Genomic DNA, 26,342 nt, shown 5'->3' with positions numbered 1-26,342 from the left:
CGGAGAAACAATTACAGAGGGCAATACTCAAATGGGTCTGGTGTTGGTGTTGTCACTTGCTTCTCCCGGACGGGTTTCGCTGCCATTGTCGTCTCACGCTCACTTCCGCTTCAGCCGTTCTTCCCGTCTTTCGCCTGGAGTCCCCTTGCTCTCTGTTCCTGTAGATGCAAAGTCTGTTATCGTTTCCCGTGCCATCCTTCCAGCTATCATTTCCCTCCACCCCCCCCCCCCCCCCCCCCCCCCACCCACCTCCCTGGTTCTCCTCTATTGCTCCCTGTCTCTTGATTCTAACCCCCCTCTTCTCCCCCTTCCCCCTCTTGTGGTTTCCCTTTCTTTCTTCTTCAGTTTAGCTGTCCCCCCTCACCCCCTCTCCCAGTCTATCTCTCCCTCTCATGCCTTGGCTACTTTATCAAAAGTAAAACTAACTCCAGCCCTGTGCGACACTGAGAAACGCATCAGTGAAATCAGAACCAATCACCACTAGTTACTGGGCCGGGCACAGCTCTTGGGCCAATTCGTTGGTCACCAGCTAAGCAAGTCAAACTGAAGCATCACCAATCTCTGCTGCTGCTGCAATCCTCTGATCGAATTAAAGGCACAGGCCACTTACATGTTGCTTTGTCTTAAAGTCACAGGTCCATGGATCCCCCATGGACCAGAAATGTAATGGCAAAAAGGAAAGAAAGGGGGAATAAGGGACTCAACAGGAAACAAAAGGAAGGACCTTTACAATACACAGAATAATCTAGGCCATGAGCAGCCTCTATGCTTGCATGCATTATGACTTCAGACCAGACTGCTGCAGTGGCTAGTATATTGGACAGAAACCCCAATATTTTATTTTAATTTTGTAAGCCTGTGAGGAAAATATAACTTGTTCCATGAGTGATTTCACACACAAATAGGGATTGTGGGAGGGGGGGGGGGGGGGGGGGGGGCTGGGCAGCACGGTGGCACAGTGGTTAGCACTGCTGCGTCATGGCACCGAGGACCCGGGTTCGATCACAGCCCCGGGTCATTGTCCGTGTGGAGTTTGCACATTCTCCCCATGTCTGCGTGGGTTTCACCCCCACAACCCAAAAAGATGTGTAAGGTAGGTGGATTGGAAACTAAATTGCCCCTTGATTGGAAAAAATAGAATTGGCTACTCTAAATATATATAAAAAAATAGGGATATGGTATGTTAAATCAAACTTTAGTGCTAACACAGTTGAAAATATATTTAACATCACACCAGAAAATAGCTTAAATTACCCCTTAAACAATGCTAATCAGTACATTGATTACAGTGACCCTTAACTGCTCTCTGCATTCCTCCTCAAACAACAAAACTAAACCCACCTCAGCTCTCAACCCATTGTTAAACATAGTTAGCCCTCAGGAATATCTGCTGTACAGAGATGTCGGGTGGGATTCTCCATTTTAGCGGCTGAGTGTTGACGCCATCGTAAAAGGCGGAGCGTTTTACGACAGCGTCACCTGGCCGCTAGGAGCAGTAATCCCCCAACACACAGAGGGCCAGCATGGCGCTGGAGCGCCTCACGCAGCACCGGCTGCCGATATGGGCCCTAGCACTTACGACCGCGGGTCCACGCATGCGCGCCATGGCCATTTCAGTGACGGCCCCCACACAACATGGCGGAGCTAAACAGGGGCCATGTGCAGAGGAACATAGCCCCCCCCCCCGAAATGAGCTTGGCCGCTGATCGGTAGCCCCCTATTGCGGGCCTGGCCACCGTGGAGGCCCCACCCAGAGTCGGATTCCCCCCTTCCCCCCACTAGGATGGCCCCCACAGCCAGAACGTCGAGGTCCCGCCGGGTAGGACCACATGCGAACGACGCCGGCGGGGCTCAGTGGAACTCGGCAGGCACTTGGCCGGTCGAGTGCGGAGAATTGTGGGGGGGGGGGGTGCGTTCAGTGGCCCCCGACCAGCGCCACGGTGACTGCACCAGCGCGACTGACGCCGATTCTCCGGTCGCCAGATCCCGCCCCTTCTTCGAGAAAGAGAGTTGTTTCAAGACAGCTTTAAAAAAATGACCTGAAGCCTGTCAGAACCATGCAGAAACTCTGGCTGTATTCTTTCAGAAGCTGCTTCTCAGCTTGTTTCAGCTTCCTCTACAGCCACCCAATTCTAAACTGCTCGGAAATAAACTACTGATCTATCTATGGACATATCTTTTGATTGAACCAAGATGCTTGGCTTCTGCTCACTTCTCCAACTAAAACTCAACTAACCCTGCTTTTCTGTAAAATGCCTGATACCTTGGCTCCTCCCAGTAATTACATCATCTCACCAAGCTGAAATCTAATTAATTCCACAAGAGATTCTCCCTTAATCCAAACAACATTCCATTAGCCCAAGCGTTTTACGATGCTTTAATTGCACCTCTGGCTCCAAAACCTAGCTGTCGTTCAAACTAGGATTTATTTTTAAAACATGACTGCAGCAGTGACACACACTAACCCAAACTTTTTACCCTCACTGCACCAAATACCAAATATATCTAAAATTCCTACATTTGTCATGCTTATACACAGGTCTCTGTATAATCACAGACTACCTGCTAGACTCGGGTCATGCATTCCTTTGTGGGTGTTGCTATATTTGGTGACATATTGGCTCTGTGTTGTGATCTGGAAGGCACTGCCTGAAAGGGCACTGGAAGCCGATTCAATATAAACTGTTCAAAGGGGGCATTGGAAATATACTAGAAGCACAAAGATTTGCAGGGTTATAGGGGGAAAGAGTGGAGGGTGGGGACGCAGAGCGAGTTGGAATTCATTGGATCGATCTGTCAAAGAGACAGCACAGTCATTATGGGCTGAATGGCTTCCTCAGCTCCCCCACATGAATTATTAGGATCCTGGATGAGTACCCGAGTATTTGCAATTTGTAAAACTAAGGAAACGTTACCGCCCGAGAGGAATAATAACCCTGACCAATATCTTTTACATTAAACCAAACTTTAATTTTAACACAAAATAAATCACACCAGCAACAACAAACAGCTTTTAGTTAACATTTACAACAGTTCTTAACTAAAAGAAGAAACGTCAATATACTTGATGGAACCATCGATTCACGAGACACGTGCTTTAAGATATGAACAGTGGTTTTAATCTATTTACTACAGAGCCAGCCTGTTACCCGTTGAACTCTCGATGAACTGCAGGCTGGCTCGGGACACGATTATTTATACAGCAGTCAAGGGGGAGGAGTCGTGGGCGGAGCCAAGGGTAGAGCCCTGTACAAACTCCTGAGCATTCCCAGAGCTACTCCCCTAGTGATCGGATAATGCTACTGCGCTTACAATAGTATTGATAAATACAGTGTGAATTACTAAGTTACATTCACCACATTCACCCCCTGCAAATAAATCGAGTCCGGCGGGGGTGGTGGTCTACAAAGTAAGTATGTCCGGTGGTCAAACTGTCTGCTGTGATCTGCGGAGCACCGGGGTTGCAGCCTCTTGCGGTGGCTGGATGGGTGTTGTGTGCTGGGGTACAATGGCGGACTCCAGGGAGGTTGGTGTCCAAGCTTCATACTCTTCTGGTTTGACCGGGGATTGGGGGCACTGGGGGCTGGCCGGCGCGGGTGCACGGAACTGGTGGAGCGAGCTCGTGGGCCTGGGAGCGCGAGGGGGCGGCAGCATGGGGTGTAGCGTGAGGGGTCCTTCTGTGGGGGTAGAGGGGGTGCTGGATCCGACAGGTGTCAGATCCCGGAGGGATACTGTGTCCTGGCGGCCGTCAGGGAACTCGACAAAGGCGTACTGGGGGTTGGAGTGGAGCAGGCGCACCTTCTCAACAAGGGGGTCGGTTTTATGTGCCCTGACGTGTTTCCTCAGGAGTACAGGGCCCGGTGTCCTCAGCCATGCCGGAAGTGAGACCCCGTGGTAGTGCCCCTGGGAAAAATGAAGAGCCTCTCGTGAGGGGTCTGATTGGTCGTTGTGCATAAGAGGGCCCTAATAGCGTGGAGCGCGTCTGGGAGGACTTCCCTGCCACTAGGAGACTTGGAGCTTTCTAGACCGGAGGGTCAGTTGGACGGTCTTCCACACCGTCGCGTTCTCCCTCTCCACCTGCCCGTTCCCCCTGGGGTTATAGCTGGTAGTCCTGCTCGAGGCAATGCCCTTGTCGAGCAGGTACTGACGCAGCTCGTCGCTCATGAAGGACGAACACCGATCGCTGTGCACGTAGCTGGGGAAACCAAACAGGGTGAAGATGCTATGCAGGGCCCTAATGACTGTGTGGTAGGTCATGTCGGGGCACGGGAGAGCAAATAGGAAATGGGAGAACTCATCTACGATGTTCAGAAAGTAAACATTCTTGTTAGTGGAGGGGAGTGGCCCTTTGAAATCAATCGCGAGGCGTTCAAAGGGCCTAGAAGCCCTGACCAGGTGGGCCCTGTCTGGTCTATAAAAGTGCGGTTTGCACTCCGCACAGATCGGGCAGTCCCTGGTGACCGCTTTTACCTCCTCGTTGGAGAAAGGCAGGTTTCGGGCTCTGATGTAGTGGGCGAGCCGGGTGACCCCCGTGTGGCAGAGGTCGTTGTGGATGACTTTCAGTCTGTCAATCTGCGCGCTGGCGCATGTCCCGCGGGATAGGGCATCCGGAGGCTCGTTGAGCTTCCCGGGGCGATACTTAATATCATAGCTTCAGGTGGAGAGTTCGATCCCCCACCGAAGAATTTTATCATTTTTTATTTTGCCCTTTTGCGAGTTATCAAACATAAAGGCGACCGATCTTTGGTCGGTGATGAGGGTGAACCTCCTACCTGCGAGGTAGTGCCTCCAGTAATGAATAGACTCCACAATGGCTTGTGCTTCTTTCTCGACTGAGGAGTGTCGGAGTTCTGAAGCGGAGAGGGTACGGGAGAAAAATGCGACTGGTCTCCCTGCCTGATTTAAAGTGGCTGCTACAGCTACCTCTGAGGCGTCGCTCTCAACCTGAAAGGGAGTGGATTCATCCACCGCTCGCATGGCTGCTTTGGCGATGTCCTCCTTGATGCAGCTGAAGGCCTGGCGCGCCTCAGCTGACAGGGGAAATCGTGTGGCCTTAAAGAGTGGGCGGGCTTTGTCCGCATATTGAGGGACCCACTGGGCGTAGTAAGAGAAGAAACCCAAGCACCGTTGGAGGGCCTTGGGGCAATGGGGGAGGGGGAGTTCTAAGATACGGTCCGGGTCTGGGCCCAGGACTCAGTTTTCCACGACGTAGCTGAGGATGACCAGTCTGTTTGTGCGGGAAACGCATTTCTCTTTGTTGTAGGTGATGTTTAAGTTCTGTGCCGTCTGGAAAAAACGGTGGAGGTTGGCGTCATAGTCCCGCTGGTCATAGCCGCAGATGGTGACATTGTCCAAGTACGGAAACATGGCCCGCAGCCCGTACTGGTCCACCATTTGGTCCATTGCTCGTTGGAACACTGAGACCCCATTAGTGACACCGAAGGGGACCCGGAGGAAATGGAAGAGGCGGCCATCGGCCTTGAATGCCGTGTAGTGGCGGTCCTCCGGGCGGATTGGGAGCTGGTGGTATGCAGACTTCAGATCCACCGTGGAAAAGAGCCGATAATGGGCGATCTGATTTACCATGTCTGCAATCCTGGGGAGGGGATACGCGTCGAGGAGCGTAAATCTATTTATGGTCTGACTATAATTGACAACCATGCGGAATTTTTCCCCGGTCTTAATGACCACCACCTGAGCTCTCCAGGGACTATTGCTGGCCTCTATAATCCCCTCACTGAGAAGCCTTCGGACCTCTGATCTGATAAATACCCTATCCTGCAGGCTGTACCGCCTGCTACGAGTGGCTATGGGTTTACAGTCCTTTGTGAGATTGGCGAAGAGAGGAGGGGGGGAGATTCGCAGCGTAGCGAGGCTGCAGATAGTGAGTGGGGGCAGGGGCCCGCCGAAGCTGAGGGTGAGGCTCTTAAGGTTACATTGAAAATCTAGACCTAATAAGAGTGGCGTGCAGAGGTCGGGCAAAACGTAGAGTTGAAATTTTGAGTAGCTAGCGCCTCGGATTGTGAGTATCGCGGCGGTGCGCCCCTGGATCTGTACAGAATGGGAGCCTTAAGCGAGCGAGATAGTTTGCCGCACGGGGAAAGCGGGGAGCGAACAGCGTCTTAACAGGTCTGGGCGTATGAAGCTCTCAGTGCTCCCGGAGTCAAAAAGGCATGGCGTTTTGTACCCGTTGATTTGGACCTCTGCCATCAAATTTCGCAGATGCTTCTGGCGTGATTGATCCAGGGTGACTGCGCCGAGTTGCGGGCCATGTGACGAGCACCCGGGGAGGTCGTACTCTTCCGATGAGTTGTCCGAGCGTGGAGATGCAGGTCGGGCCCGTGGATCGCACGTGGCGGGCGGCGAGGAAGATGGCGTGCAAGATGGCAGCCCCCACGAGTCGCACGTGGCCGGCCGCGTGGTGGAGGTTTGCCAAGATGGCGGCCCCCATGGATCGCACGTGGCGGGAGGGGGCGGGGTCGGGGCATAGGCCGCAGCGTTTCGGGCCCCGCGGGCCTGCGAGTGTGGGGAGCAATTACTTTGTGCCGCTGGGGAGTTGGAAGCTGGGGCCCTTTTTGCGAGGCACACTCTCGCGTAGTGGCCTTTCCGCCCGCAGCTGCTGCAGGTTGCGTTGCGGGCCGGGCAGTGCTGCCGCGGGTGCTGATTCTGGCCCCAGAAATGGCAGGCTGGGGCCGCACAGTGGCTGGCTGGAGCAGCATAGTGGCAGGCTGGGGCAGCATGGTCGCTGGGCGGCCGCGTAGCACAGGCCTGGGGGAGTCACTGGTTGGGGGCCCATGATTGGGTCACGGGGTCCGCGGGGAACGAGGGGAGGCTGCGGAAGGAGACCTCCATCATGGTAGCAATTTCCGCAGTTGTTTCTGAGTCTTGGGCCCCTTTTTCCAGCAGTCGTTGGCGTACATAATTAGACCTGAGGCCCGCTACAAAAACATCGCGTACAGCAAGTTCTCTATGTTCAGCCGCGGTAACCGCTTGATAGTTACAGTTATTAGATAGATTATTGAGCTCTCTTAAAAATTTGGCGAGTGATTCTGTAGGCCGCTGGCGGCGAGTCGTGAACACATGGCGTGTGTAAACTTTGTTAATGGGCCTTACATACATCTTATCGAGTATCGCTAGCGCTGCAGTATATGAACCGGCTGAGTTTAGTTGCGTAGAGATTCTGTGGCTCACTCTCATGTGCAGTCGGTTTATCTTCTGTTCCTCTGTTGTTTCGGCTGTGCTCGCTTCTGCCAGGTAGGCCTTAAAGCACCGCAACCAGTGGGAGAAGATTTCTTTTGCCTCTGCATCCTGTGGGTCGAGTTCCAGGCGTCCAGGCTTGAGGGCTGATTCCATGATCGATCCTGACTGTTCTTAAGTAGATTAAATTGATGGAACCATCGATTCACGAGACACGTGCTTTAAGATATGAACAGTGGTTTTAATCTACTTACTACAGAGCCAGCCAGTTATCCTTTGAACTCTCGATGAACTGCAGGCTGGCTCTGGACACGGTTATTTATACAGCAGTCAAGGGGGAGGAGTCGTGGGCGGAGCCATGGGTGGAGCCCTGTACAAACCCCTGAGCATTCCCAGAGCTACTCCCCCTAGTGGTCGGATAACGCTACTGCGCTTACAATGGTATTGGTAAATACAGTGTGAATTACTACGTTACATTCACCACAATACTCCCTTCATCTGCCTCTATATGTTCAAATATAGTTCAAATATCACTTATATATAAAGTTAACAATCAGCTTTTACCTGCCTTTTACAGTGTAGAGACCTTGGAGGGAACATTTCAAAAGCAGGCCGAAAGGCACTTCTTGTCAGACTAAAATACTCTGGCAAATTTCAATTACGGATATACCTGGCTCCTCCCTTTAACTACAACATCTGTACCCAAAGCACAAAGCATTCTTCTGTCTCCACCCACAAAATGTCCCATGACCGGTCAAGTTAGGACCAAATATGTTACCCCTCATAAGTTATCTACACCCCAGGGGACCTCCAAACCAAAATAATATTCCATTAGCCAGCTATTTGTAAAAAAGTAATATATCAGCAGATCACTCCCCCTTGCAAAATCAAGGCTGACCACACTTTTACAACCCCTTAATCACAGCTTCAGCAGACATACTGGCTGTACGCATCTTAAACTCGCTTTTTAATCACATTACTGCAACAAGTATAAACTATAACAATTTCTAACATTCATCACAGTCTAATATTTGGTCATTTGTGAAACTGACTCTCCTTTGGCCTTCCTCTTTTTAATTCTGTCTCTGCCTCCATTCCCCCACCTACTCCCTCTCCCCACCTCTCTATGCCCTCCCCTCACTCTCCCTATTTTTATCTGTCTACTTCCCTCCCCCTCCCTCTCTCCCTCTCTCCCCCTCTTGCTCTCTCTTCTCTCTCCCTCTCTCTCCTCCCAGAAGAAAATTCCAGGACTCCAGTCTGACTCCCAAAAGATATGGACAGTGCATGATGCTGCCTGATGACCCCTGACCCTGATGAACCCTAAACCTTCGAGCGCACAATTCTGCCCCCTCAGACGCTAATCCACCTGGCAATGAGGCTCCAAATCTAAACCCCACTGCGCTTCCTGTCACCCAAACTCAGCTCCAAACAGGAGTAATGAAACTCTCTATTTTTTTTGATAAACAGGCCCTGGGCTTCAGTGAAGGATGTTGGTCAATCTCCTACTCCTGATGGTGCTTGGAGCAATTGGTAAGGATTTTATAAGAAATACATCCAAAGTCTAAACCTTGTTGTTATTTAATTTCATGAAACATAACTTCCACTGGCTATTCTCATCCCTCAGTGAATTTTGCTGAAAATCTTTTGGGATAAAGAAACTGGGGCACTCCAAGCATAAACAGACCACCATTGGTTCACTGCCAGCAGAGATAGAAGGGGGAGGTCAGTCCAGAGGGAGCGCCGGACTGTCCAGAGGGAAGGTGTTTCTCTTTGGCGGCGAGAGCAGAACTCGGGGCCATTGATAGGTGACAGCAATTCATAAATCCAATGGGGAATTCGGGAGAAACCTCCTTAAGCAGGGAAGGGAGAGAATGTGGAACTCGCTTCCACAGGGAGTGGGGAGAATGTGGAATTCACTCCCACGAGGAGTGGGGAGAATGTGGGACTCGTTCCCAAAGGGAGTGGGAATAATGTGGAATTCACTCCCACAAGGAGTGGGGAGAATGTGGGACTCGCTCCCACAGAAAAACAATCAATTCGTAGGGAATACAGCGGTAGTCAGTTTCAAGGGATTAAGACGAGGCTGGATGGCCTCTACTTTAATGCCAGGAGTATTACAGGTAAAATGGATGAGTTAAGGGCGAGGATTGACACATGGAATTGTGATATATAGTAGCCATCATGGAGACGTGGCTGATGGAGGAGTAGGACTGGCAGCTCAATGTCCCGGGATATAAAATCTCCAGGCAAGACAGAGGAGGAGGCATTCCATTATTAGTTAAGGAGTCAGTTACTGCAGTAAGGAGACATGATATCTTGGAGGGGCCATCAAATGAAGCTTTGTGGGTGGAGCTTAGGAAAAAAAAGGGGCAACCACATTTTGAGGTATTTATTATAGACTCCAGATAGCCAGCGGGAAATTGAGGAACAAATATGTGCACAATTCGCAGAGGTATGTAAAAGTAATAAGAGGGTAATTACGTTAGGTGATTTCAACTTTCCCAACATTAACTGGGATAGTCACTGTGTTAAGGATTTAGATGGAGTGGAGTTCTTAAAATGTATACTGGAGACCTTTTTAGCTCAACACGCAGAGGATCCAACAAGTGTAGGTGTAGTGCTGGACCTTATTCTGGGGAATGAAGCCGGACAAGTGGTTGGTGTGTTGGTGGGGGAGCATTTTGGTGATAGCGACCACAACATGGTACAATTCAAGCTTGTTATGGACAAGTTGCAATAAAAGGTTTTGGATTGGGGGAGAGCAGATTTTAGTAAAATAAGGCAGGATCTGGCCAAGGTAGACTGGGAAGAGTTACTTGTGGTGAAATCTATAGAAGAGCAGTGGGGGCCATTCAAAAGTGAAGTGGGGAGGGTACAGGCCCTACATGTTCCCTCTAGGGTAATAGGAAGGAGTAACTAGCACAGAGAACAGATATTCAGGATACAATGAGAAGGGAAAGAGAGGCTTTTAGCAAGTACAAGGGGAGAAAATCAACGGAGGCATGAGTGGAGGACAGAAAGTGCAGGTTGGAGCTTAAGAAAGCAATTAGGAGATCAAAAATGGGATATGAGAAAGCTCTGGCTGGTAAAAGTAGGGAAAATACCAAGATATCCAAAGGGGCTGGTTTAGCTCAGTGGGCTAAACAGCTGGTTTGTAAAGCAGAACAAGGCGAGCAGCGCGGGTTCAATTCCCGCACCACCCTCCCCGAACAGGCGCCGGAATGTGGCGACTAGGGGCTTTTCACAGTAACTTCACTGAAGCCCACTTGTGACAATAAGCAATTATTATTATCAGATATTCTATAAGTATATCAATGGGAAGAGGATAACCAGGGAAGGAATAGGGCCCATCAAGGATCAAGGGGGAAATCTCTGTGTGGAGCCAGAGGACATTGGTAGGGTGTTGAATTAATATTTCACATCTGTTTTCACCCAAGAAAATGAGAAGGTAGATATGGAACCCAGGGAGAGAGACTGTGAGGTTCTTGAGCAAATTGTCACAGGGAGTGACAAGGTATTGGAGGTATTGACAGGCTTAAAAGTGAACAGATTTCCAGGTCCGGATGAATTGTGTCCCAGGCTGCTGTGGGAAGCGAGGGAGGAGATTGCAGGGGCTCTGACCCATATTTTTGTAATTCCTTTCTGCACTTGTGGGAGGTGCCAGAGGACTGGAGAACAGCTAATGTGGTTCCACTATTTCAGGAAGGTTATAGAGACAGACAGACCAGAGAGTCGTAAAGGCTGCCGTGAAACTGGCCGTGTTTCACGGCAGCCTCCGCGCCCCCTCCCGGGACCCGATTCTCTCCCCCGGTCGGGGCTAGCAGCGCGGCCCCGTGAAGAACCGCCAAGCGTCACGGCGGCTGACACGCACGATGACGTCAGCCGCGCATGCGCGGGTTGGACGGCTCTAACCCGCGCATGCGCGGATGACGTCACCACGCATATGCGTCAAACCCGCGCATGCGCGGGCCGTCATGCCCCTCAGCCGCCCCGCAGACTGATCCTGCGGGGCGGTGGAGGAACAAAGAGTGCGCGGGTATCGGACCCGCTGCCCACCGATCGCAGGCCCATGCCAATCGGTGCCATGGTTGTCCGGGACGGCACTTTGCGGCCGTTTTCACGAACGGTGAGAGCAGGTGTGTTTGCGTTCGTGAAAACGGCGATAAAGGCCTGGGAACTCGGCCCATCGGCCAGGGGAGAATCGCTGTTCGCCGTAAAAAACGGCGAGCAGCGATTCGTGTCGTGGGGCAGCCGTGGGGGGGGGGGGGGGGGAGAATAGCGGGAGGTCGGGAAAAATGTCGGGAAGGCCCTCCCACTATTCTCCGACCCGTCGTGGGCAGCGGAGAATCGCGCCCCCACTCTCTGTGGGAGAGAGTGCCACATTCTAACCACTCCTGTGGGAGCGTGTTCCACATTTTCCCCACACCCCTTGGGAGCGAGTCACACATTCTCACCACTCCCTGTGGGAGCAAATTCCACATACTCCCTGTGGAAGCGTGTTCTACATACTCCCCACTCTCTGTGGGAGAGAGTGCCACATTCTCCCCACTCCCTGTGGGAGAGAGTCCCACATTCTCCCCACTCCCTGTGGGAGCGAGTCCCACATTCACCCCACTCCCTGTGGGAGCGAGCCCCACATTTTCCCCACTCCCTGTGGGAGAGAGTCGCACATTCTCCCCATTCCCTGGGGGAGTTAGTCCCACATCCGTCCACCTCACAGAATTATAGAGTCTCAGAAAAATACAGTGCAGGGAGGCCCTTTGACCCATTGATTCTGCACCATTGCATGAAAATCATCTGACTTGCCTACCTATTCCCATTGCCAGCACTTGGCCCACAGCCTTGAATGTTATGATGTGCCAAATGCTCACACAGGTACTTTTTAAAGAATGTGAGGCAACCTGCCTCTACCACCCTGCCAGACAGTGCATTCCCGACCGTCACCACCCTCTGGTAAAAACGATTTTTCACAAATTCCCCCGTAAACTTCCTGCCCCTGACCTTGAACTTGTGTCCACTCTTGACTGACCCTTCAACTAAGGGAACATCTGCTCCCTGTCCACCCTATCCATGCTCCACGTAATATTGTACACCTCAATCAGGTCGCCCCCTCAGTCTACTCTGCTCCAGTGAAAACAACCCAAGCCTGTCCAATCTCTCTTCATAACTTAAAGGTTCCACATCAGGCAACATCCTGGTGAATCTCCTCTGCACCCCCTCCAGAGTAATCACATCCTTCCTATAATGTGGTGACCAGAATTGTACACAGTACTCCAGCTGTGGCCTCACCAAAGTTCTGTACAACTCCAACAAGACCTCCCTGCTTTTGTTTGATAAAGGCAAGTTTCCCTTATGGCTTTTGCACTACCCTATTACCCTGCCATTCTGCCTTAAGAGATCTATGGATGAACATGCTAAGGTCCCTTTGTTCCTCAGAACTTCCCAGTGTCATTCCATTCATTGAATACTTCCTTGGCACATTGCTCCTTCCAAAATGTATCGTCTCACACTTTTAAGGGTTCAATTCCATCTGCCACTTATCCGTCCATTTGACCATCCCGTCTATATCTTCCTGTAATGCAAGACACTCAACCTCACTGTTAACCAGGGCAGCACAGTGATGCCGTGGTTTGCACCATTGCCTGGCAGTGCCGAGGACCCGAGTTCGACCCAGATCACTGGCTGGGAGTATGTAGAAGACGCTTCCACAGGGAGTATGTGGAATTTGCTCCCGCAGTGAGTGAGGAGAATGTGCGACTCGCTCCCAAGGGGAGTGGGGGAAATGTGGAACTTGCTCCCACAGGGAGTGGGGAGAAAACCCTCTCCCACCGGGATGGAAGGAAAATTTGGGACTCATTCCCGCAGGGAATGGGGAGAATGTGGAATCGCTCCCACTGCGAGTGGGAAGAATGTGGGATTCGCACCCACAGGGAATGACGACAATGTGAAACCCGCTCCCAAAGGGAGTGGAGGAGAATGTGCGACTCGCTCCCAAGGGGAGTGGGGGAAATGTGGAACTTGCTCCCACAGGGAGTGGGGAGAAAACCCTCTCCCACCGGGATGGAAGGAAAATTTGGAACTCATTCCCGCAGGGAATGGGGAGAATGTGGAATCGCTCCCATGGGGCGTGGGGTGAATGTAGGATTCGCTCCCACTGCGAGTGGGAAGAATGTGGGATTCGCACCCACAGGGAATGACGACAATGTGAAACTCGCTCCCAAAGGGAGTGGAGGAGAATGTGGAACCCGCTATGACAGAATAGGAAGAATGATAGGGTGATGGAGGGAAATGAAAAGGCGAGAGGGAAGATCTTGTGTGGAGCAGGAACTCCGGCATTGAGCTCTTAAAAATAGCCACAGTCTAATTTCTAGGGAAATAAGTCCCAGTTTCCTCTGTTTATCCTGATAATTCTGTCCTCTCAGTTCAGGTATTCCCTGTGTAAATGTGCCAAGCTTTGAGAAATTCTGTCCCTGCCTTCTGTTTCAGGAGATCCGAATGCCACTAATCACAAAAACAACATGGATGTCGAAGGATCTGGTGAGTATATCTCAATCCAGAACAAGGCAGAATGAGAGAGAGAGAGCGAGAGAGGGCCCAGCACAGTGTTAATTTCACCATGATCATCAAAAGGTGTTTCAGAATGACACCTAATTGGAATGTCAGTCTAGGTTTGAAAACTAAACAGACCCCGTTGTGCTGAGGCTGTATCAAAACCTCACAATTCACTCCCTCCACCACCGTCGGACAGTAACAGCCGTGTGCGCCATCTACAAGATGCACTGCAGCAACTCACCAAGGCAGCACCTTCCAAATCCACAACCTCTACCATCTAGAAGGACAAGAGCAGCAGATACCTGGGAACCCCACCACCTGGCGGTTCCCCTCCGAGTCACTCTCCGTCTTGACTTGCAAATATATTGCCGTCTCTTCACCGTCGCTGTGTTAAAATCCTGGAACTCCCCCTCTAACACCACTGTGGTTGCAATACCTCTTTAGACCATAAGACCATAAAGAAGACCAGAAAGGAGCAGAATTAGGCCATTTGTCCCATCAGGTGTGTTCTACCATTCTATCATGGCTGATATGTTTCTCATCCCCATTTTCCTGCCTCCTCCCTATCCCCCTGATCCCTTTATTCCTCAAGAACCTATCTATCTCTGTCTTAAAGACTCTCAGTGATTTGGCCTCCAAAGCCTTATGGGGCAAAGAGTTCCACAGATTCACCACCCTCTGGCTGAAGAAATTGCTCCTCAGCTCTGATTTAAAGGATCATCCCTTCAGTCTGAGGCTGTGCCCTCGGTTTCTAGTTTCTCCTACCAGTGGAAACATCTTCTCCACGTTCTCTCTATCTCGGCCTCTCCGTATTCTGAAAAGAGATCGCCCCTCATCCTTCCATCGAGTACAAACCCTGTCTCCCGTAAGGCAAACTTGACCTTCTCCAGATGCAGGAATTCTGTCAGGTCACTCACCCACCTCCCTGCATTCAGTGGCTTTGGGCTATCAGGGAAGCAAAGGCCAAAGCATTGGCTTCACCCACACCTGGACACACGGCTCTTCCAACAAGCCAAATATCGCCACCTCAGGACTCAGGGCCATCCCCGGACCCAGAATCTCAGACATGACATCCGAGAACCCCTGCCATGCCCCCCTCAGCTTCGGCCATGCCCAGATCATGTGGATGTGATTCGTGGGCCCTCCTGCACACCATCCACACATATCCTTCCCCCCTGCGAAGAACTGGCTCATCCTTGCGCTCAGTGGCGTTTCATTCTGAGGTATGAGCGGATGTTGTCGCATTTGCCTCAATGGTAGCCCAGAGGAGAATATTGCTTAGCTGGAGGTCTCCCATCCCGCCCAGTGCTTCTACCTAGTCGAACACTAGGAGTAGAAGGTAGAAGGTGTTGCAGATGATGCAGACATTGTTACTCAGGCCGTCCTCATTATTAAGAGCTTTACTTAGGTTCCACCAGTCCACCCATCTAACGGCCACATGCAAGTCAGTCTTAACCCACCTCACCCCAGTGCCACTAACACAAGCAACATTGCAAGCGACCACACCACCCTTAAACAAACCCCCATTGGTCAGTGTCATAATTGCATAATTACATTTAATTGCCATATTTGATGTTCCATTCAGGTTACCATTCTTTCCATGAATGGAGACATCATCGCAAAAGTCTGTGACTCGTGTTTGAGTAGAATTCCTCCAATCTCTGCAATTGTGCACAACGCAACCAGCCTCCCCGAACAGACGCCGGAATGTGGCGACTAGGGGCTTTTCACAGTAACTTCATTGAAACCTACTTGTGACAATGAGCGACTATTATTATTATTATCTGCTCGTACAGCACTGTGGGTGTGGGGGTACATACACCACATGGACTGCAACCCCTCCGCAAGGTGGCTCAGCACCACCTTCTCAAGGCCAATTAGAGATGGGCAATAAATGCTGTCCGAGTCAGAGATTTAAAATAATCATGCATTCTGTGCTGCTACTCCAAAAGCTGCTACTCTTTGTCAATCATTCCAGGGGTACATCATCTCTGTCCAGCTGAGCAGAGTTTAGAGTGACCTAAACCCTCCAAAGTCAACTCGTTATTGTTGCCCCATCTCCACATTCTGCTCTTGCTCACTTCTGGTGTAAGTCTCAAAGTGAAAGAAAATGTTTTTTTTAAAGTACTTTTATTGAGCTTTTAATATTTTATATCACACATTCACAGGGCCAAACAAAACCAACACATACATCAACAACAAGAGGGAGTTCCAGCCAACAACTGTAACAACAACCCCACTTAACGAAAACACTTCTGTTGCAGACTTTACATTGCCAGACTTGTCCAAAACAAGTATTTATAGTGGTTTATGTACATTGTGGTTCAGGCATTAATTTACCAGCAAAACGGTCTCTTATGGTTTTCCTCCCTTCTGCCTGTCTTCCGTGTTCCTCATGTGGGCCCTGCGCACCAACTTGAACGGGAGGAAGCTTCACGTCGCATTGCAATGCACTGCGTCACTGTGCTGCCCTGGTAAACAGTGAGGTTGAGTGTCTTGCATTACAGGAAGGTATAGACAGGATGGTCAAATGGTCGGATAAGTGGCAGATGGTATTCAACCCTGAAAAGTGTGAGACAATACACTTTGGAAGGAGCAATGTGCCAAGGAAGTATTCAATGAATGGAATGACACTGGGAGGTTCTGAGGAACAAAGGGACCTTAGCGTATTCATCCATAGATCTCTAAAGGCAGAATGGCAGGTTAATAGAATCATAAAATCATAGAATTTACAGTGCAGAAGGAGGCCATTCGGCCCATCGAGTCTGCACCATTTCTTGGAAAGAGCACCCGACTTAACCCCATGCTTCCACCCTATCCCCGTAACTCAATAACCCCACCTAACCTTTCTGGACACTAAGGGCAATTAATCATGGCCAATCCACTGAACCTGCACATCTTTGGACTGTGGGAGGAAACCGGAGCACCCGGAGGAAACCCACGCAGACACGGGGAGAACGTGCAGACACCGCGCAGAAAGTGACCCAAGCCGGGAATTGAACCTTGAACCCTGGAGCTGTGAAGCAACTGTGCTAACCACTGTGCTACCATGGTGAAAAAGGCATATGGGAAAGTTGCCTTTATCAAACAAAAGCAGAGAGGTCATGTTGAAGTTGTATAGAACAATGGTGAGGCCACAGCTGGAGTACTGTGTGCAATTATGGTCACCACATTATAGGAAGGATGTGATTGCACTGGAGCGAAGGCAGAGGCGATTCACCAACATGTTGCCTGGGTTGGAACATTTAAGTTATGAAGAGAGGTTAGATAGGCTTAGGTTGTTTTCATTGGAGCAGAGAAGACTGAGGGACGACCTGATTGATGTGTACAAGATTGGGAGGGGCATGGACAGGGTGGATAGGGAGCAGCTTAGTTGAAGAGTTGGTTACGAGGTGACACAAGTTCAAGGTCAGGGGCAAGAGGTTTAGGAGGGATTTGTGGAAAATTCCCAGAGGGTGTGATGGTCTGGAATGCACGGCCCTGGAGGCTGGCAGAGGCTGGTTGCCTCAAATTCTTTAAAAAGTACCTGGATGCGCACTTGGCACGTCATAAGGCTATGGGCCAAGTGCTGGAAATGGGGTTAGATATGCAGGTCAGGTGTTTTTCATGCAATGGTGCAGACCCAGTGGGCTGAAGGGCCTCTTCTGCACTGTATTATTCCGTGATTCTGTGAGTGGGAAGAATGTGGGACTGGCTCCCATAGGGAGTGGGGAGAATGTGAGGCTCGCTCCCACAGGGAGTGGGGAGAATATGGATATGGCTCCTGTGGGGAGTGGAAAGAATGTGGGATTGGCTCCCACTGGTTGTGGGGTGAATGTGGGATTCGCTCCCAAAGGGAATGGAGGAGAACGTGGAACTCACTTCCACAGAGAATGGGGATTATTTGGGAGTTGTTCCTGCAGGGAGTGGGGTGAATGTGGGACTCACTCCCACAGGGATTGGGGAGAATGTGGGACTCACTCACACAGGAATTAGGAGAATAACGATAGGGTGATGGAAGGAGATGAAAAGATGAGAGAGAAGATCTCGATTGGAGCAGGAACTCCGGCATTGAGATCTTAAAAATAGCCTCAGTCTAATTTCTAAGGAAATAATTCCCAGTTTGTTCTGTGTATCCTGATAATTCTGTCCTCTCAGTTCAGGTATTCCCCATGTAAATATGCCTACCTTTGAGAAATTCTGTCCCTGCTTTCTGTTTCAGGTGATCTCAATGTCGCTAATCACAAAAACAACATGGATGTCGAAGGATCTGGTGAGTATATCTCAATCCAGAGCAAGGCAGAATGAGAGAGAGAGAGCGAGAGAGGGCCCAGCACGGTGTTAATTTCAGCGTGATCATCAAAAGGTGTTTCAGAATGACACCTAATTGGAATGTCAGGTTGGGTTTGAAAACTGAACAGATCCCATTGTGCTGAGGCTGTATCAAAACCTCACAATTTATTCCCTCCACCACCGACGGACAGTAACAGCCGTGTGTGCCATCTACAAGATGCACTGCAGCAACTCACCAAGGCAGCACCTTCCAAATCCACAACCTCTACCATCTAAAAGGACAAGAGCAGCAGATACCTGGGAACCCCACCACCTGGCGGTTCCCCTCCGAGTCACTCTCCATCTTGACTTGCAAATATATTGCCGTCTCTTCACTGTCGCTGTGTTAAAATCCTGGAACTCCCCCTCTAACAGCACTATGTTTGCAGTAACCTCTTCAGACCATAAGACCGTAAGACATTGGAACAGAATTAGGCCATTTGGCCCATCAGGTGTGCTCCACCATTCAATCATGGCTGATATGTTTCTCATCCCCGTTTTCCTCCCTCCTCCCCATAACCCCTGATTCCCTTATTCATCAAGAAGCTATCTATGTCTGTCTTAAAGACACTCAGCAATTTGGCTTCCAAAGCCTTATGGGGCAAAGAGTTCCACAGATTCACCACCCTCTGGCTGAAGGAATTGCTCCTCATCTCTGTTTTAAAGGATCATCTCTTCAGCCTGAGGCTATGTCCTCGGTTTCTAGTTTCCTCTGCCAGTGGAAACATCTTCTCCACGTTCACTCTCTCTAGGCCTCTCCCTATTCTGTAAAGAGATCGCCCCTCATCCTTCGAAACTCCAATGAGTACAAACCCAGCGTCCACAACGATTCCTCACATGACAAGTCCTTCACTCCGGCGATCATTCCTGTGAGCCTCCTCTGGACCTTTTCCAAGGCCTGCATATCCTTCCTTAGATACACGGCCCAAAACTGCTTACAATAGTCCAAATGGGGACTGACCAGAGCCTTATACAGTAGTCCCCCGTTATACCGCGCTCCGCAATACCGCGGTTCGCGATATACGGCGGGGGGGGGGGCTTATGGACCCCAACTGTCAGCTTCCCTCTTCGGATCAAAGTGAGCCGGCCGCTGAAGTTGAGACTGCCGGCTGATTGGAGGGAGATTCAGTGAGAGAGGAGCAGCTCACACAGCGTCCGGAAGTGGATAGTGCAGAGCTACAGCTGCCTCAACCCTGCACAGCAGACAGGTTCTTTAAACCGGTGGCGGTCAGAACATATTTTTGAAAGGCAATCCTTTCCTCCAGTTTGGTGAAACCCACCAGAGTTCCTGGTAAGTTTCTGTGGGTTTCCCTCTGGAATAACTCCCAGCCTCATTCTGTGGCAATCAGTGAGCTTGTTTTAATTAGATCCCGATGGGGGTTTTAAATTTATTTAAAAATCTATGCATGCGCTTCCCATTGTGAGTCTACGGGGGTCTGACCTCTCCCCCCGCCCCCCGTAGACTCACAATGGGAAGCGCATGCATAGATTTTAAAATAAATTTAAAACCCCCATTGTGGATATCCGCGGCTCGGATGCAACGCGGGTGGCTGTCTTGGACACCAACACCCGCGTTATAACGGGGGACTACTGTACAGCCTCAGAAGTACATCCCAGGTCTTGTATTCTAGCCCTCTCGACATGGTTAGTAACATTGCATTTGCCTTCCTGACTGTCAACTGAACCTGCACGTTAACATCAAGAGAATCCTGAACTAGACTCCTAAGTCCCTTTGTGCTTCTGATTTCCGAAGCCTTTTCCCGTTTAGAAAATAGTCAATGCCTCTATTCTTCCTACAAATCTGGATAACCTCACACTTTTCTACATTGCATTCCATTTGCCAGTTCTTTGCTCACTCTCCGAGCATGTCCAGATCCTTCTGCAGCTTTCCTGCTTGCTCAACACTACCTATCCCTCCACATACCTTTGTATCATCTGCAAACAGAGTAACAGTGCTCTCAGATCCTTCTTCCTGATCATTAATGTATATTGTGAAAAGTTGTGGTCCCAGCACAGACCCCTGAGGCACACCACTAGTCACCAGCTGCCACCCTAAAAAAAAGCCCTTTATCCCCACTCTTTGCCTTCTGTCAGTCAGCCAATCCCAACACCATGGGCTCTTATCTTATTTTGCAGCCTTCTGCCGGGCACCTTGTCAAAGGCTTTCTGCAAATCTAAAAAGTTCCAGTGGTTCTCCTTTGTCTAACTTTCTCATTACCTCCTCAAATAATTCTTTCTGGTTTTTCAGGCATGACCTCCCTTTGATAAACCTGTGTTGACTCTATCCTATTTTACCATGCGGTTCATTTGTCAAAAATATTTTTATTAAAGGCATTTTGCATATATATGTACATGAAAATATCAGAAGACTAAACATCTACAGTAACAGTGAAAACAGGCCCTCAACATCCCCCAACACTAACACCCCAAATCACACCGCCCTCTTAATTTTTCCCCTTATCTCCCCCCCCCCCCCCCCAAACCCCAAAGACCACCCCCTCCCTCCGCTACACTTCAATGGGAAGAGGATAACCAGGTAAAGAATAGGGCCCATTAAGGATCAAGGGGGAAATCTCTGAGTGGAGCCAGGGGACATTGGTAGGGTGTTGAATTAATATTTCATATCTGTTTTCACCCAAGAGAATGAGGATGTAGATATGGAACCCAGGGAGAGAGACTGTGAGGTTCTTGAGCAAATTGTCACAGGGAGTGACAAGATATTGGAGGTATTGGCAGTCATAAAAGTGAACAATTCTCCAGGTCTGGACTTGGGGGAGGAGCCCGAGGACTGAAGAACAGCTCATGTGGTTCCACAATTATGGAAGGTTATAGTGAGAGACATACCACTGAGTCTCACGTCAGTGGCAGGGAAACTATTGGGGGAAATTCTGAAGGAGAGAATCTATCTCCACTTGGAGACGTAAGGTTTGATCAGGAATAGTCAGCATGGCTTTGTCAGAGGGAGGTCATGCATAACCAATTTGATTGAATGTTTGAGCATGTGACCAGGTGTGTAGATGAGGGTAGTGCAGTTGATGTAGTTTACATGGATTTCAGAAAGCCTTTGACCATGTCCCACATGGGAGACTTATAAAGAAGGCAAATGCACAATGGATACAGGGTGATTTGATAAAGTGGATTCAAAATTAGCTGACTGTAGGAGACAGAGGGTGATGACAGACAGCTGCTTGAGTGACGAGAAGCCAGTGGCCAGTGGCGCACCACAGGGATCGGTGATAGGCCGCTATTGTTTGTCATTTATATAAACCACATTGATGACTATGTTGGGGGGTAGGATCACTAACTTTGCCGATAACACAAAGATTGGCCAGGTGGTTAACAATGAGGTTTTTTGAAATTAGAAGACCCAATTTTTTTTTTCAATTAAGGGGCAATTTAGTGTGGCCAATTCACCGACCCTGCACATCTTTTTGGGTTGTGGGGTGAGACCCACGCAGACACGGGGAGAATGTGCAAACTCCACACAAGGCAATGATCTGGATTGAACCTGGGTCCTCGGCACTGCCAGGCAGCGGTGCAAACCACTGCGTCACCGTGCTGCCCTGGTTAACAGTGAGGTTGAATGTCTTGGCTTACAGGAAGGTATAGACGCGATGTTCAAATAGGGGGATAAGTGGCAGATGGTATTTGATCCTGAAAAGTGTGAGATGATACACTTTGGAAGGAGCAATGTGCCAAGGAAGTATTCAATGAATGGAATGACACTGGGAAGTTCTGAGGAACAAAGGGACCTTAGCGTGTTCATCCATAGATCTCTGAAGGCAGAATGGCAGGTTAATAGGGTAGTGCAAAAGCCATAAGGGAAACTTGCCTTTATCAAACAAAAGCAGGGAGGTCAAGATGGAGTTGTACAGAACTTTGGTGAGGCCACAGCTGGAGTACTGTGTACAATTCTGGTCACCACATTATAGGAAGGATGTGCTTGCACTGGAGGGGGTGCAGAGGAGATTCACCAGGATGTTGCCTGAGATGGAATCTTTAAGTTATGAAGAGAGGTTGGATAGGCTTGGGTTGATTTCACTGGAGCAGAATAGACTGAGGGACGAATTAATCAATGTGTACAAGATTATGAGGGGCATGGATAGGGTGGATAGGGAGCAACTGTTCCATTAGTTGAAGGGTCAGTTACGAGGGGACACAATTTCAATATCAGGGGCAGCAGGTTTAGGGGGGATTTGTGGAAAATCATTTTTACCCAGAGAGTGGTGATGGTCTGGAATTCACTGTCCCGGAGGGTGGTAGAAGTGGGTTTCTCACATTGTTTAAAAAGTACCTAGATGAGCACTTCACATGTCATAACATACAAGGCCATGGGCCAAGTGCTGGAAATGGTATTAGGTAGGAAGATCAGGGGCGTGATTCTCTGATGCTGAGGTTAAGTGTTGACGCCGTCGTAAACGCCGGAGCGTTTCCCGACTGCGTCAACATGGCCTCAGGATCAACAATTCTGGCTACCTTCTCCGGGCCGGCACCGACGCAACATGGCGTAGGGCTGAAGGGGCCGGCGTGGAAGTAAGGAGGCCCCCAGCCCGAGAGGCCGGCCCACCGATCGGTGAGCCCCGATCGCGGGCCAGGCCACAACGGAGCCCGCCCCCCCTGGGTCGGACCCCCCCCCCCCCCACAGGCGCCCCTGGACCCTTCCACGCCGAGGTCCCTCCGGCTAAGAGCAGGTTATAACGGCGCTGGCGGGACTCGGGTTTTTGTTACGGCCACCTGGGCCGAGAATCGCCGGGGTGGGGGGAGGGGGCCGTAGGGCGGCCCCCCGACTGGCGTTGTGCTGATGGCGCCGATTCTCCGCTCTGCGGAGAATCACATCCCGGCGTGGCGCGATTCGCTTCAGTCGTGCCCATTCCCGCCCCAGCTGTTTTTCATGTAATGGGCCAAAGGGCCTCTTCTGCATTGTACTATTCTGTGTTTTTGTGATTCTGAGTGGGAAGAATGTGGTACTAACTCCCACAGGGAATGAGGAGAATGTGGAACACCCTCCCACAGGGAGTGGGGAGAATGTGGAACATCGTCCACGCATGTAGTGGGGAGAATGTGGAACTCACTCCCACGGGGAGTGGGGAGAATGTGGAACTCGCTCCCACAGGGAGTGGGAGAATGTGTAACTCGTTCCCAAAGGTAGTGGGGCGAATGTGGATCTGGCCCCCACAGGGAGTGATGAAATATGAGACACGCTCCTAAGGGGATTGGGGAGAATGTGGGACTCACTCCCACAAGGAGTGCGAAGACAACTCGCTCACACCGGGATGGGAGAAGAATTTGCGACTCACTCCCCTGTGGGAGAATGTGAGATTCGCTCCCATGGGGAGTGGGGAGAATGTGGGATTTGTTCTCACAGAGAATGGGGAGAATTTGGGACTTGACCCCGCAGGGAATGGGATGAGTGTGGGACTCTCTGCCACAGGGATTGGGGAAAATGTGGGTCTCACTTCCACAGTGATTGAGAAGAATGGTAGGATGATAGAGGAAGTTAAAAAGGCGTGAGGGAAGATCTCGATTGGAGCAGGAGCTCCGGCTTGGGCTCTTAAAAATAGCCTCAGTCTAATTTTGAAGGAATAAGTCCCAGTTTGTTCTGTGTATCCTGATAATTCTGTCCTCTCAGTTCAGGTATTCCCCGTGTAAATGTGCCAAGCTTTGAGAAATTCTGTCCCTGCTTTCTGTTTCAGGAGATCTGAGTGCCACTAATCACAAAAACACGGATGTCGAAGGATTTGGTGAGTATATCTCAATCCAGAGCAAGGCAGAATGAGAGAGAGCGAGCGAGAGAGGGCCCAGCACAGTTTTAGTTTCAGCGTGATCATCAAAAGGTGTTTCAGACTGACACCTAATTGGAATGTCAGGTTGGGTTTGAAAACTGAACAGATCCCATTGTGCTGAGGCTGTATCAAAACCTCACAAGTCACTCCCTCCACCACCGTCGGACAGTAACAGCCGTGTGCGCCATCTACAAGATGCACTGCAGCAACTCACCAAGGCAGCACCTTCCAAATCCACAACCTCTACCATCTAGAAGGACAAGAGCAGCAGATACCTGGGAACCCCACCACCTGGCGGTTCCCCTCCGAGTCACTCTCCATCTTGACTTGCAAATATATTGCCGTCTCTTCACTGTCGCTGTGTTAAAATCCTGGAACTCCCCCTCTAACAGCACTATGTTTGCAGTAACCTCTTCAGACCATAAGACCGTAAGACATTGGAACAGAATTAGGCCATTTGGCCCATCAGGTGTGATCCACCATTCAATCATGGCTGATATGTTTCTCATCCCCGTTTTTCTCCCTCCTCCCCATAACCCCTGATTCCCTTATTCATCAAGAAGCTATCTATGTCTGTCTTAAAGGCACAGCAATTTGGCTTCCAAAGCCTTCCGCGGTCAAGAGTTCCACAGATTCACCACCCTCTGGCTGAAGAAATTGCTCCTCATCTCTGTTTTAAAGGATCATCTCTTCAGGCTGTGCCCTCGGTTTCTAGTTTCCTCTGCCAGTGGAAACATCTTCTCCACGTTCACTCTCTCTAGGCCTCTCCCTATTCTGTAAAGAGATCGCCCTTCATCCTTCGAAACTCCAATGAGTACAAAGCCAGCGTCCACAACGATTCCTCACATGACAAGTCCTTCACTCCGGCGATCATTCCTGTGAGCCTCCTCTGGACCTTTTCCAAGGCCTGCATATCCTTCCTTATATACAGGGCCCAAAACTGCTCACAATATTCCAAATGGGGACTGACCAGAGCCTTATACAGTAGTCCCCCGTTATACTGCGCTCCGCAATACCGCGGTTCGCGATATACGGCGGGGGGGGGGGCTTATGGACCCCAACTGTCAGCTTCCCTCTCCGGATCAAAGTGAGCCAGCCGCTGAAGTTGACACAGCCCGCTGATTGGAATGAGATTCAGTGAGAGAGGAGCAGCTCATACAGCGTACGGAAGTGGATAGTGCAGAGCTACAGCTGCCTCAACCCTGTACAGCAGACAGGTTCTTTAAACCGGTGGCGGTCAGAACATATTTTTGAAAGGCAATCCTTTCCTCCAGTTTGGTGAAACCCACCAGAGTTCCTGGTAAGTTTCTGTGGGTTTCCCTCTGGAATAATTCCCAGCCTCATTCTGTGGCAATCAGAGAGCTTGTTTTAATTAGATCCACGATGGGGATTTTAAATTTATTTAAAAATCTATGCATGCGCTTCCCATTGTGAGTCGACGGGGGTCTGACCTCTCCCCCCGCCCCCCGTAGACTCACAATGGGAAGCGCATGCATAGATTTTTAAATAAATTTAAAACCCCCATCGTGGATATCCGCGGCTCGGATGCAACGAGGGTGGCTGTCTTGGACACCAACACCCGCGTTATAACGGGGGACTACTGTACAGCCTCAGAAGTACATCCCAGGTCTTGTATTCTAGCCCTCTCGACATGGTTAGTAACATTGCATTTGCCTTCCTGACTGTCAACTGAACCTGCACGTTAACATCAAGAGAATCCTGAACTAGACTCCTAAGTCCCTTTGTGCTTCTGATTTCCGAAGCCTTTTCCCGTTTAGAAAATAGTCAATGCCTCTATTCTTCCTACAAATCTGGATATACTCACACTTTTCTACATTGGATTCCATTTGCCAGTTCTTTGCTCACTCTCCGAGCATGTCCAGATCCTTCTGCAGCCTTCCTGCTTGCTCAACACTACCTATCCCTTCACATACCTTTGTATCATCTGCAAACAGATTAACAGTGCCTTCAGATCCTTCTTCCTGATCATTAATGTATATTGTGAAAAGATGTGGTCCCAGCACAGACCCCTGAGGCACACCACTAGTCACCAGCTGCCATCCTGAAAAAAAGCCCTTTATCCCCACTCTTTGCCTTCTGCCAGTCAGCCAATCCCAACACCATGGGCTCTTATCTTATTTTGCAGCCTTCTGCCGGACACCTTGTCAAAGGCTTTCTGCAAATCAAAAAAGTTCCAGTGGTTCTCCTTTGTCTAACTTTCTCATTACCTCCTCAAATAATTCTTTCTGGTTTTTCAGGCATGACCTCCCTTTGATAAACCTGTGTTGACTCTATCCTATTTTACCATGCAGTTCATTTGTCAAAAATATTTTTATTAAAGGCGTTTTGCATATGTACATGATAATATCAGAAGACTAAACATCAACAGTAACAGTGAAAACAGGCCCTCAACCTCCCCCAACACTAACACCCCAAATCACCCCGCCCTCTTAATTTTTCCCCTTATCTCCCCCCCCCCCCCCCCCCCCCCCCCCCAAC

At 50.0% G+C, this 26,342-nt stretch overlaps 1 protein-coding gene across 1 annotated transcript in view; it reads left to right on the top strand.

Moving 5' to 3' along the window:
• Window positions 1-26,342, top strand: part of LOC119974255 — a 107,550-nt gene that overhangs the window by 5,467 nt on the left and 75,741 nt on the right. The window contains exons 2-5 of the mRNA XM_038813024.1: window positions 8,665-8,727; window positions 13,684-13,734; window positions 17,951-18,001; window positions 23,754-23,801. Of these exons, the coding sequence (XP_038668952.1) occupies window positions 8,685-8,727; window positions 13,684-13,734; window positions 17,951-18,001; window positions 23,754-23,801 (193 nt within the window). The 5' untranslated portion in view covers window positions 8,665-8,684. The remainder of the gene's footprint in view (window positions 1-8,664; window positions 8,728-13,683; window positions 13,735-17,950; window positions 18,002-23,753; window positions 23,802-26,342) is intronic.

This window comes from Scyliorhinus canicula, chromosome 12 (assembly GCF_902713615.1).
Source record: "Scyliorhinus canicula chromosome 12, sScyCan1.1, whole genome shotgun sequence".
NCBI lineage: Eukaryota > Metazoa > Chordata > Chondrichthyes > Carcharhiniformes > Scyliorhinidae > Scyliorhinus > Scyliorhinus canicula.
The sequence above is the reverse complement of the archived record's forward strand: the minus strand, read 5'-3'. Positions and strand labels throughout refer to the sequence as shown.